Genomic DNA, 12,160 nt, shown 5'->3' on the forward strand with positions numbered 1-12,160 from the left:
ACCTGGTTTTAGTCACACAATGAGAGTTTTCTTTTGGCCATAAAAAACAAAATCATGCACTATAAATGCTTGAGCCTATTTTACAGCAGGATAAAACCCTGCGAGCAATCTGCAGGGTCTATGAAGTTTACTATAAAATATCAATATTGATATAGCATGGAAAGTACCATCTAAGCTTATTAACCTTGGCAAATGTGCATTACATTGAGTAGCATACATTTATAGAACTTACATGATGTTTTACTGTAATACTTTCTTTATCAAATGTGCATACATATCTTAAATAAGGACACTATACATGACCAACTGATGCAACTCAGTAATTTTTATTGCAACTGGAAGACAATACATCACAGAAACTTTATGGTAGGTTTTGGGAAAGTGTTATTTACAATAATTGATGAAATAGTTTGTCTTTGGCAATATGATTACACATCAAGAAATGTAAAATGCAAGTATGCCTCTAAATCAACATTGTTCATATTTCCTAAAGACGGGTTGATTGCACTTGCCTCTTGACTGCTCATTTTAGGTAAACACAAATACAATTTAACGTTACTGTTTATTCCCTAATGACCCACCCCCATCACAGTAATTATTTATGCGCATAAAATTGGCAGTTTCACATATAAAGTACGGACAAAATGGCGTCTTATTTTATCACTGTACTCTTTTCGTTCTTGGCCGGTTATAGTCCTGCCTCAGGCTTTGATGTTAAATCATCTTGGCCTTTTGATTGCTTTATCACTTTTTTCTGTAAAATAAAATATCTCGGAAATATTACAGGAGAAGCGTAAAAAAATGTACAAGTTTATAATGCTTTTTTCCATATACGTAGACACAGAAATATTTCTCCCCGACATTTTAAAACACGGCAGCTTTAAGTAGTGAGTGTGAATGACACAGTTAAGGACAATAAAACAAGATAATAAGCTACATTTCTCAACATTTATTCTCTTGAATGAAGAGCCCTGCTTTCGCGTAAACAAGTGATTTTGGCAGAAGCAAGCAGGGAACCCCAAACACAGAAGGTGTCTGGTATAGTGAGGTTACTGTCAGTGAGCCAGGCTATTTCCCTCCAGCCCAGGTACTTGGCAAAAGCCTTTGCTTCCCACACCTTCCACTCCACAAACTCGAAGTGCCTTATGGCATGAAAAACACCACATAAATCGAGTGCTACAGACCCGAGCTCCAGAGTGCACCTAACTCACCTCCGTGGACACGGCTTGCCATTTTTACCAGAATGTTGGCCACAACTCCAAATAACAGGGACATGATCTGAAGTCACAGGCACAGCTAAAGATCTTAATGTTATTTTTAGTGACAAAACTAAAATAATAGCAGAGGCAACCTGAACTTCACATCACATTCACAGCCATTGGGCTGTAACGTCTCCTGAAGGTAATCCAGCTACTTCCAACTCTTTAGCATAGAATTGCAGTTGCAACGTGTGCACGATTCTCGACTGGCAACCACCAAAAATGAAGATGTGAGCCACAGCATGCTGCATGGATACAATTGTATGTATTCAGTACCAGCAGAAGGTAAATGCGTTTTTGCTTGCACCATAGCTTGGGTCTTTGTCTGTCAGAACAAACCTGTGTTTGAAATGAGAAAGCAGCTTGCTATGGCACCATGGAAGTATCGTGATTTTATTTTCTGGTGCAACTGGCCAGCGAAGCTTTGCATCTGTTAGCTGGAAGAATTGCAAGTATGTGGTATATGACAAATGACCCCCGTCTGCAAGTGCCTAATCAATTCAGTAATCACCAAGGCCTAACCAGAAATATAACACAAAACTAATACTCACCAACAACCTAATCCAACAAAAATAAATGGGTTCAAACGATTATTTTACAATGCAAAAAATAAAGCAGTGTCAAGCCTAAAAAAACTAATTAAACACCAACGTGAATTCTCTTTGATTTTACACTGTTTTAAAGAAAAGGGATACATTTATACTTGTGTAAACTGACATTACGTCAAATGAAAAGGTTGCCAGACTGAAGACAGTGGGCTTTTTTGTTACATACAGGAGAAGTGTGCATATGCGGCATAACAAAAGTATAAACACAGATAACAAAATATTACCTAACTCAGATCACAGTGCTAAATTATGTGCATAAACAGCGTTTCAAATATTACTTAATGGCAGTGAAGCACACTTTCAATAACAATTACGTGAAACACGCTCACCAGTGATACAAAGTAGAGCAGAGTATAGCAGACAGGTTGAAATGGTTTTCCATCGAAAGAGTTGAGAGACAGGCATTATCTGCAGCACCTGGACTGACGATATAACTATGACACTTACCGGGGGGAAGAACATCCGGCTATTATCGAGAGTGGCCTAACAGAAACTGGGCAAACACGTCTGCAGTAGAGCAAGTTAAAGGAGGGCCTTAGATGCTATAGGCGTCCAGAGCCACGGCCGATGAAGGCGTGATAGACAAAAGGGGAAAATGTCCTGGTTTCCACACAGGCTCAGCAACTGTTCATCGCGCATGCGCTTAGGTACCGCACACGTTTCTCGCGCAGCAGGTCCAGCCCAGAAGACCATGGCCCACTCCCTTCACACTAGAACAGGTACAGCACAGGCAGCAGCAGTGTGAGGCTTGGCTCAACACGGGGTACGGCGCTTTGGAGGGTACAGCCCAGGGTCCTGAGCTGCCTCGTGACATCCCCCGACTAAAGGGGTCAAGAGGGCAGGCGAAGAGCTTTGCACCTGACTTCGAGAGAAAAGAGTGCAATGGGAGGTGAGCTGCAAACAGGCCAAGGGAGGAGACCGGACTGAGACGAAGATGGGTGGGTCATAAATAACTGAACCATCAGGGGTGAGTGTGAAAGACAGGAGCTTAAAAACCGTGGTAGAAATGAAGGAAATAATAGGATCACCGGGAGCAAGCGCACAGGCAGGATGAAACACTTGGCAGGAGCACTTCTATACTATGTAACACCACTCCGACATCGTGCCAAATGAAACAAAATAACTAACATTTCGGTAACAATGTACATATTACAGATATTTCGTATTAGAGAAATCGCGAAAGGCAGGCGATTTAGAAACTTTATTAAACAGTGCTGAGCTGATCATTACACAGATCCAAAGAAGAGAAATTGCTTATTGCCTTTGCACTCAGTGACTGTAGACAAAGTTACAGGAGCTCCCTCTGGCAGGACGTGCACAAGTACCTCTTCGAACACGAGTGATGCTTCCGGGACACAACCCGTGTTGGAACAGAGATGCTGTAACGCGCCATGAGATACTGAGTCCATCACTCACATCTCATGGAGTCCATACGCGGAAATATTGGAAGCCTTGCCGACACAAAGATAACATACATATTCTTAAGACCGACAATGTTATTGTTATTTTGTGCATCGATAATAACATATTGCTCGCAAGCGTTGGAACTAAAGTGCAATCTAAGGGACTGCTTCTCAAAAATAAGCCACGAGAGCTAATCGGGAGGTTCAGAACATTTTTGCCCACCAGTGAATCACTGTCACCTAGCTACTTAGACATATATGTTCTGCAACAAAAAATGTTATAGATTTCAAAGTTGCCCAATGCATCTCCGAGATGTGCTTCATCAAGAAATGCCCTCTGCACAAGAACGTCTCTAGGGTGCGTCTAGGCACCTCAAAAATATATGTCAACAAACAGTTGCGGTCTCTGATGTCTGAGAAATCTGGTTTGTTTGATTCCAAATTGCTTTGGTACAAATCTAAAAGAATCTGTGCTTTAAGATGGAAAAGTAAAACCGTTTCTCAGCCCTTCAAGCCACAGTTTGTAACAATGGACGTGCACGCAACGTGGGCAGAAAAACAAAACCTAAAGATATATTCATTCTTAAAAAGCATGAATTATGGTGCCTCAGTATACTTTTGCTTTCAGCAGCATAATGAGGAGAACGTTGGTTCTTACTCGCATTACGCTTAGCCAATGTACATTATGTCATAACACATATTTCCATCATGCAGAATATTTCTGTGCACATTGAACAGACAGTGTTGAGAAGTATTGGGAAGGCAAAATATGCTCAATGCTCAACAGTGAGCATCGAGGCCTTAGTTGGCAGGAAGCAGGCATATCCTGGAAGGAGCTTTCCAGCCTCGGAACACAAGTTAGAAAATGAAAATTAAAAACGAATCTCAGTTTTCTCTACCTGGAAAACCGAACAATATTAATGATTAAGGTGATGAAGAGAAATGTATTGTCATTCTCGACTACAAAACACCCTTTAAAGGGAGCTACAGCTTAGTGAGCATATATGATGACATATTACAAAAGACCATTCCGACCTTATAATACGTCTCTTTTTGGGTTACACAGACCCAAGTTCACCCAGAGGAAGTTCATGCTGCTTTTTAGATTGACTACTTGCAGCAAGCAGTAAAGTTTGGCATCCTTGTACAGTTGTCTCGGTGACCAGACTGAGCCAGAAAAAGAGCAATATGGCAAGAAATGCCAGTGTCTTAATGTTTCAAATCATTAAAGTGTTGATCGTGGACAGCACAGCTGGTTCTAATGTGGAAGGGCTTGCACAACAGTGATCTTGGCATTAAACAGAATAATACAGACTGGAAATGAGGGGAAATATTTTATCCCCTAGATTTACAGAATGGCATCTCTGTCCTTATGTGTCTATTGCTCTAGGTAAACTGGGAGGCTGCAGACCCTAGAATGCACGGTCTAGTAACGATTCTTCCTGGATGGAAACACATGTGCAGGTCTTTACCTGGTCACACCCACGCTCTTTCCCCTCGTCTGACCAAACATAAGAAGGGTCTCTCTGCAGTCTTTTTCAATGCACCTTAGAGTAATAAGATGATGATCTAATTGAGGTTCCCTGTGCAGCTTCAGAACTAACAGCTGGAAAATCCATCTCATCTCAGTCCTCAAAGCCTTTTCACATCAAATAGCAAATGCCAGACCAGATCCTTTGGAGGAGAAATCATTCAACCAATTACATAAAAAGATAAATGATGGAGAACAGGCATAGCCAATAGGAGTTCGACAGGCTCAGCCTCCATCAGGATGTATATTTCTCAATGGAAAAAAAACACCCAAATGTCTATATGATTTACATTCCTTGTAAAGAGTGCAGGGTGCGATCAAAGGAATCTGGCTCCCTATTGACTAATAAAGGCAAATTATTGAGATAGACTTCAAAAGCCAAAAGAGAAACAAGGATATCCGTAGTCCTTTGTTGCTTATTAATTGAATGATGTTTACATAGAGCCAGCTGTCCATACTTATTAGCAAGGGATGGAAGAAATGCATTTTTGCCACTTCTACTGATCACACAGACATACAGAAAAAAACTTTGGAATCGCTTTGCTCCGATAGTTGCAATAAAAATATACGGTGTGGGAAACAGGTCCGAGGAAGCACTGTGGCCCTGTTGTTGTGCTCTACATCAAAACTCTCCAAATAAAAATAGCTAACCAGTAAGGTTAGGTTCATTTATGGTGTAAAAGAAGACGACAATCTTCAGAGGAGTAAAAACTTACATGATATTGTCAATTTGGAAAAGCTGTGGTCCACATAAAAAATGATTTCCCTCTGCATGAAAAAATAACTAATTTGTAAACTAGAAGATACCAAAATCTGACTTCTGACCAATTAGGCCATCATTTCAACTTTTTTAAATCGAAGAACCTGAGTTAGAATTTGGGGGTAGGTTACTCCATCATAAACATTATCCAGTCTGCCTTATTACAAGTGAATTAGGATATAATGCACTTGTAGTAAGGTGTGCGGGATATACGTCATGTTTGTGATGGAGTACTGGTCTGCTAAACTCTAAATGAGGCCTCTAAATGAGGTATTCCATAGTTCTCTACCAGCGGGTGGCACTTGTCTTACAGGAATAAGAGTGAAACATTAGAAATGTTGGGTCCTGGGTGTGGGAAACAGATAACCCATACATCACAGTTTAAGAATAGCAGGAGATAATTCATGGTTACAACTACTAATGTAGATGCAACCTTCCAACTCTTTGCAAAGGTCAGAGTCTGCAAACTCCCAATTATTTGCTGGTTCTTCCCACTTATTAGTTATGAAACGCTACCACCAATTTTTCTTTAAAGTATGGTAGCACTACCAGTACGTGCACTCTGTCGACACAGTGTCACTTGCAATGGATGACACACAAAGGAAAGAATTATGCTGAATCCATACACCGTGCTGAAATACTGAAGTTTTCAAGGTTTATGTTATTGTTAATTTAATGCTACATATACTGTTTCAAAACCAAACCAGGCGATTATCGAAATGCTGGAGGCCATCAGAAATGAAATACTGCATGTTTCCAGCACTGTCGTCAACTTGGCAATACTCGGACAACCTGCTGTCCAGAAGGATGGCGTGGACTTTCAGCGAAAGCTCCTATCCCATCATCAACTACTATTTTGACTCACAAGCATGAGGCATGATGCTGCTGTTTTATGTATATCACTAGTGTGAAAATTCCAATCAGTGTAATTCAAAGGGATGATGGTTACCACCCATGAAGAATGGGTTACCACCTTTGAAAATCAACATTTACGAAAAAGAATACAGAGAAATTCACATCATGTCATATAAACAATATTTACCAAGTAACCAAGTATTATGTTCCTTTAATGTCATCTTAGTTTCTGGCGTCATTTATAAATCGCTCAGGGTTTAGAACTTGACAGAACCCATTCCTGGCATAACTACACAATATAAGATTACAAAATATATGTATATATATCGTAATCATATTCTGTTAAGCTTGTCTTTTCATGACAATGACAAGCCTGTAAATTATGAATTTCCTCCCAAAGAGCAGCCTTAAAGTAGACTTTTATTCGTGTAATATAGGATGGGTTCTGGTAATATTTACAACCACTAAGCTTTTGGCTTTATGGATTTCACGTGGTTAGAAAACTTTGATGACATAATGGGACCAAAATACACGAGCATTAAGTATGTGAAATACAAACACGCATATTCAGACATGTAGATATTTGGTTTAAAGTTATTAAGTGTTGAGCTGTAGAACTGGTGACAAAGCATTATTTTGAAACATTTCATTGGGCAGTGACATTTTGTGGCAGTTCTGTGAACAGTGTTGCACATCTTCCTAAGAACCCATGTTCCCAGGAGTCACTACATGAGCGAGCTTTTCATAACAATACAAATCCTTCCCTTTCTTAGTCAAAAGAGATAAAGGTAGACATTTATTACCCAAGCATCTCTCTCCGCAACACGACTCCTTTGCCCAACAAATAACATATTTGTACACTTGATTCTGCCATACACACTCACTACTAAAATTGCCCACTAATTATTGCATTATGTTAAACATGGACAGACAGAGGAGAAAGGACAAACTTATTTTTTTTTTTTATAAACAAAGAAGTACAGTAGGTGGCTGAATGTGCAGACAAGGCAGTATAATTGAACCATCCAAGCCCTACCAGAGCATGAAGTACTTTTTTTTAATTATATTGCAGAGAGTACGTTCCCCAACAGTCAGTGTTTGTCCCTGAAGAAGGTTAAACCTTAAACACCTGCTTCCAAAAGAAGAAGTCCAGACCTTGAGGTCTTAAAAGGAGAGGCATTGCCTTTTCTCTATTTTCTAGATTTATATGAAAATAATTCATGCTTCATGCTAAATACATTATTTACCTTACAAGAACTTTGTTATCTTTAAATAAAAAAAATCTGTTTTTTTTGCAGTTGTGTGTATTTACTAATGGAATCCATGCACGTGGATCACTGTCTCTATGCGGGTTGACTGGAAACCTTGTTGACAATTTTGCACGGATGAACCCTGACAGACATGAAACTGCAAACTCCATTTTGAAGGGCAGTTCTTGAGCTTTGTAAAAATAAAAAATAAATTGTCCATAGATATGCTTTCGAATTCAGCATAATACTAATGGCAGAATTTGTAGCATGTCATTTCGGTAAGGTCAAATATTTTATCAAAATAAAAATATTAAAGTCGTTGCTTTCTTTTTTTAAATGAACTGTGATTTGAGAATTGATTGCTTTTCACTCAGGCAGTTTTGAAGACATACTGTAGCTGCTTTACATATATAAATATATATAGATATATATACACGCCTATATAATATATGTATATATGTATACAACTATACACACATACATATATAAATATATATTATATATATTCACATACATATATAAAGATACTTTTTTGCACGCAGTGCCAATCCTCAGGCTTATGGCTTAATTTAAAGATGATAAAATTCAATGATTAAAACTGATACTCTCCCCACATTTCGTCTTTTTTCCACTCAAACCTGAAGTTACATATTTCAAATGTATGCCCCTCTCACTAGACCTAACCTTTACATGATCAGACTTCATCAGTATTCCACACAGGGAGGGCATAGTTGTTTAAGAGATTTTGGACAAGATGAAACACATCGTGCTTGTATTCGCTTCCGGGTGTTTGGGGATCAAAGTGCTCGTCTCCACTGATTCAGCCCAAAACTTCATTCTGGCATTACCTTGATCCAGAGGTTGAGGGAACGGGTGGTTTGTAAAGGGGAAAAAAGAGAAAAATTCTTTAAAAGAGATAAGCTTGAATGATTTCACTGATTGTACAATATTCCAGGCCAAATTGAATTTCCAATTTCTTTGATGTTGATCTGACTTTGTCATTTTTTCATGCGTTGCTTTTGGAAAGCGGGCGAAAGCAATGTTAGGTTTTGCTTGTTTGTACGAGTTACCTGTTGTCTTCAGTTAATGAAAAGCTTTTGTAAATTAGCTGAGTGTCAGTATGAGTTATATGGCTTCAATCTCCTTTAAAAATAATAAACTCAAGGGTTTCAAACAGAAAGAAAAGCGATAAAATAAAATAAAACTGCTGATATTGCCACAAATCATTAGAATTCACCTGACGTGCTGAAGCTAAATGTTCAAGTTTATATCAAATCACTGATTTGTTCTAATTTTTTGTGGTTTCTTTTTCTTTCTGCTCTTTCTGCCCTTTTGCCGTCCGATTGGTGATGTTGTTCAAACATGACCGGATTCCTGCTAAATGCAGGAGGGACCCAGCAGCTTCTTTCATCTCTTCGTCGTCGCTCTCTGGCGGTTTCTCTGTGCGTCTCTTTTTCAGCGGCAGTGTGTCGCTTGGCGGCTTTTTCGCCTTCAGTAAATGTTGCTTTTTCTTGTGCGAGGCATAGCCACTGTCGGCCAGTGGATCCTTGGCCTCTTTCGTGGCATGTTTCTTGTCCTCCTCCTCAGCCTCGCTGTGGCTTTCCTGGCTCTGGATACTGCCCTCACTCCCGTCCTGGCTGCCCTTGGTGACAAACTCATAGTGGTCATCGGCAGACGAAGTGGATATGGAGTCACTGGCAGGAGAGGTGCTCCGGTTGTTGGAAGATTTGGCACTGCTGTAGTTGTGATCCTCCTTGGGGTCACTGCTGACGACTGGAGAGTCGCACGACGGCTCGCTTTCTGTCCTCAGCCGGCAGTTTCCTATCCCATTCCTGTTGAAATATTACAAAAATGGACATCAGTCTCTATTTTGAAAGCATTTGCAAAATTGTATGGTCAAGTTGTGTAGTTTGCATTACAAGATACGTCTCGTACGGATATGAAATGCATCACTGAGATATGGTCAAGTTGTGTAGTTTGCATTACAAGATACATCTCCTACGGATATGAAATGCATCACTGGGATACCTGCAGGGGCATGAATAAAGCGCACTAACGGGATAATCTGGCCCGCCTGCGTGGGATGCAGCAGTAGAGGACATTACAATCCCCGAAAGGCCTAGATCTGCGGCTCTTAACCTTTTGACTGCTGTGGACCACCACTGAATCATTACTGGAATTCAGGATCCCCAATGAGTCATTATTAGAAGCTGGAGGGCCCCAGCCTAAGCAATTTCTAGGATTTGAACCTCAAAACAATACACAAAAATACGTATACACTGAAAACAATCCGATTTGAAAACGGTTTCAAATTTTCAATTTGGCTTCTTTATTTGTATAAACTTTATCAATCTTAATGCATTGATAATATTTAATTTTGTAAAACAGTTGCAGATCCACTGAAGACGCCTCGCAGATCCCCCATGGGTCCCTGAATGTGAGTGTGTTGTGACATACCTGGATTCACATATGGGACTGAGAACACCATTCAAACGAAACAATTAACAGGCAGTGTCCTGCTCATGGTCCAGCTACAGGTGCTTCAGGGCCGCTACAGTCCCTAGTAATTCACTGAGGGGGGGAGGTAGTGACATGGGAGGCGGCTTGCCTAACAATCTAGCTCAGTTCCAAACACTCTTTCAGTTCTTACTCAACTGCCTAGTTGTTCTACTGCTTTGAAGCTGGTGTTTGCCAATTCTAGTCAGAAGGCTGTTGTAGCGTAAAAATGCTTCTACTGTGGTATGTGACAGTGGTAAATCTGAAATAAATATCCCTACAGTGTATTACGAGCGCTTATACCAAGTGTGGCCAGTGCATTCCATTATTCTATACAAAAATGGCAGGTGCAATTGAGCAGACAGTGGTCTGGACGTCTTTCCAGTATTTGAGAATAAGCAAACTCTGTTATTCTAGTAACGGACACTTAAAACTTTGAACTGAGGGCTTATATGCAAAGATCAGATGAACTGAGTGCTTATTCAATAAAGATATAACATTCAAAAAAGGTTTGGGGCAAAGGGGTCTTTAAGATATTAATTTAAGACTCCATGATCTCAAGATGTAGAAGTTTAAATCTTCTCAGGGCTGCAGACTGCCACTCCCACGGTTTATACTTCCTCACTTACAACTCACATTTTCGCTTTGCTTGTACACTAACATAAACAACATTCCGATCTGTATCTCACCGTATCCTGCCTCCTAATGGTTTCTACCCCAGTATTCTGACACATCTATGTCTCCCCTTTGTCACAACCTTTATGCTATGCCTAAACATCATTATATCTATGTCATTATCTGTGTCTCACTTAGTACCTACCCAGGGACAATCCGTATGGCTGTCACAGCCGTACATAGAGAACTGCTTTTATGCAGATTTAATTTTGATTCCTTTGTCATGAAATGCTAACATGAAGTTTACACTGTGACTGGGATCTGAGTTCTATCGTCCTCAGCACAACAAAAGGAGGACTCGGTGCTTAGGAAGCCACTCGTAGCCATGATGGACCCGAAGTCTGCTGCCACGTATGGCGCAGGCAGAATAAAGATTGCCATACTGTAAAAGTGCAAAGTAGTCTGTGCAGCCTCAGCATACATCATGAGTGGCTGACATCTGACAGCCAAACACATGCACCTCAGCAGCAGCATGTCACTGCGAAGAGTGGATTGTCTGCACTAGGTCCAATGGACGTGCGGCTAAGGGCACCTCCAATCGCCATCACTAAGTCCATGTGTGGACCCCTAGTGCGGTAGCCCATATGATCCCCAGAACCAGGATTACAGAGAGTTAGCCATCTGTGGTGCGGTGGCACCGGGGCCCAGAGGTCAGATGGGCCCGAGTGCACTCTGCCCTGACTGCAGTTTACGTGTCAGGCCCCTTACTCAGAATTGTTCTTGCAAGTGCTCCACTGGGCCTGGCTGTGTTATCGCTTCTTAGGCTGTCAGGGATGGTCAATGTCACGCAGGGCTAGGCTAGCTCCGGGCTGACACTATAAAATCCATGGCTGGTTATGATGGATATAAGTAGAAACAAAAAAAATGGAGAGAAGACAACGAATGAGATGGACGACACTTAAGATGAGTAGAAAAGGGAGGAAGGCAGGGGGCATAGAAAAGAAAGAGTACCAGCAAGAAGAAAGGAAGGCGATAGTGGGGGAGGCGAATATGAGAAAAGATGGAGAGGTAATGAGGTGGCAGTACAGACAGGCACAAATAAATGGGAGAGAAAAGGGAGAAGGAAAGGGTCAGAAATGGAAGAACAGATGGGCAGAGACAAATATTAAAGGAGATAGGAAAGGCAAAGAAAGAGAACATGAGAGAGGGCGAAAGGAAACATGGAGGCACAAATGAAGAGGGGGAGATTTCAGTGTAGAGAGAAAGGGAGTTCAGACAGAGCAGGGAAAGAAAACAAGATGAACTATGGAGGTGAGAGAAAAAGGGAAGGAGAAAACAATATAAAATAACGATGAAATGGGGAAGAGGGAAGGGAGGAATGAA

The 12,160-nt window shown here is 40.7% G+C and overlaps 1 protein-coding gene across 13 annotated transcripts in view; it reads right to left on the reverse strand.

The window, feature by feature from the left end:
• Positions 1–310: 310 nt before the first annotated feature.
• Positions 311–12,160, reverse strand: part of FOXN3 (forkhead box N3) — a 648,650-nt gene continuing 636,800 nt past the window's right edge. For all 13 annotated transcript variants that reach the window (XM_069208155.1, XM_069208156.1, XM_069208164.1 and 10 more), the window contains one exon: positions 311–9,498. In XM_069208155.1, coding sequence (XP_069064256.1) covers positions 8,955–9,498 — 544 coding nt within the window. In that variant the 3' untranslated portion in view covers positions 311–8,954. The remainder of the gene's footprint in view (positions 9,499–12,160) is intronic.

The sequence above is a fragment of the Pleurodeles waltl genome, chromosome 9 (genome assembly GCF_031143425.1).
Source record: "Pleurodeles waltl isolate 20211129_DDA chromosome 9, aPleWal1.hap1.20221129, whole genome shotgun sequence".
Lineage (NCBI taxonomy): Eukaryota > Metazoa > Chordata > Amphibia > Caudata > Salamandridae > Pleurodeles > Pleurodeles waltl.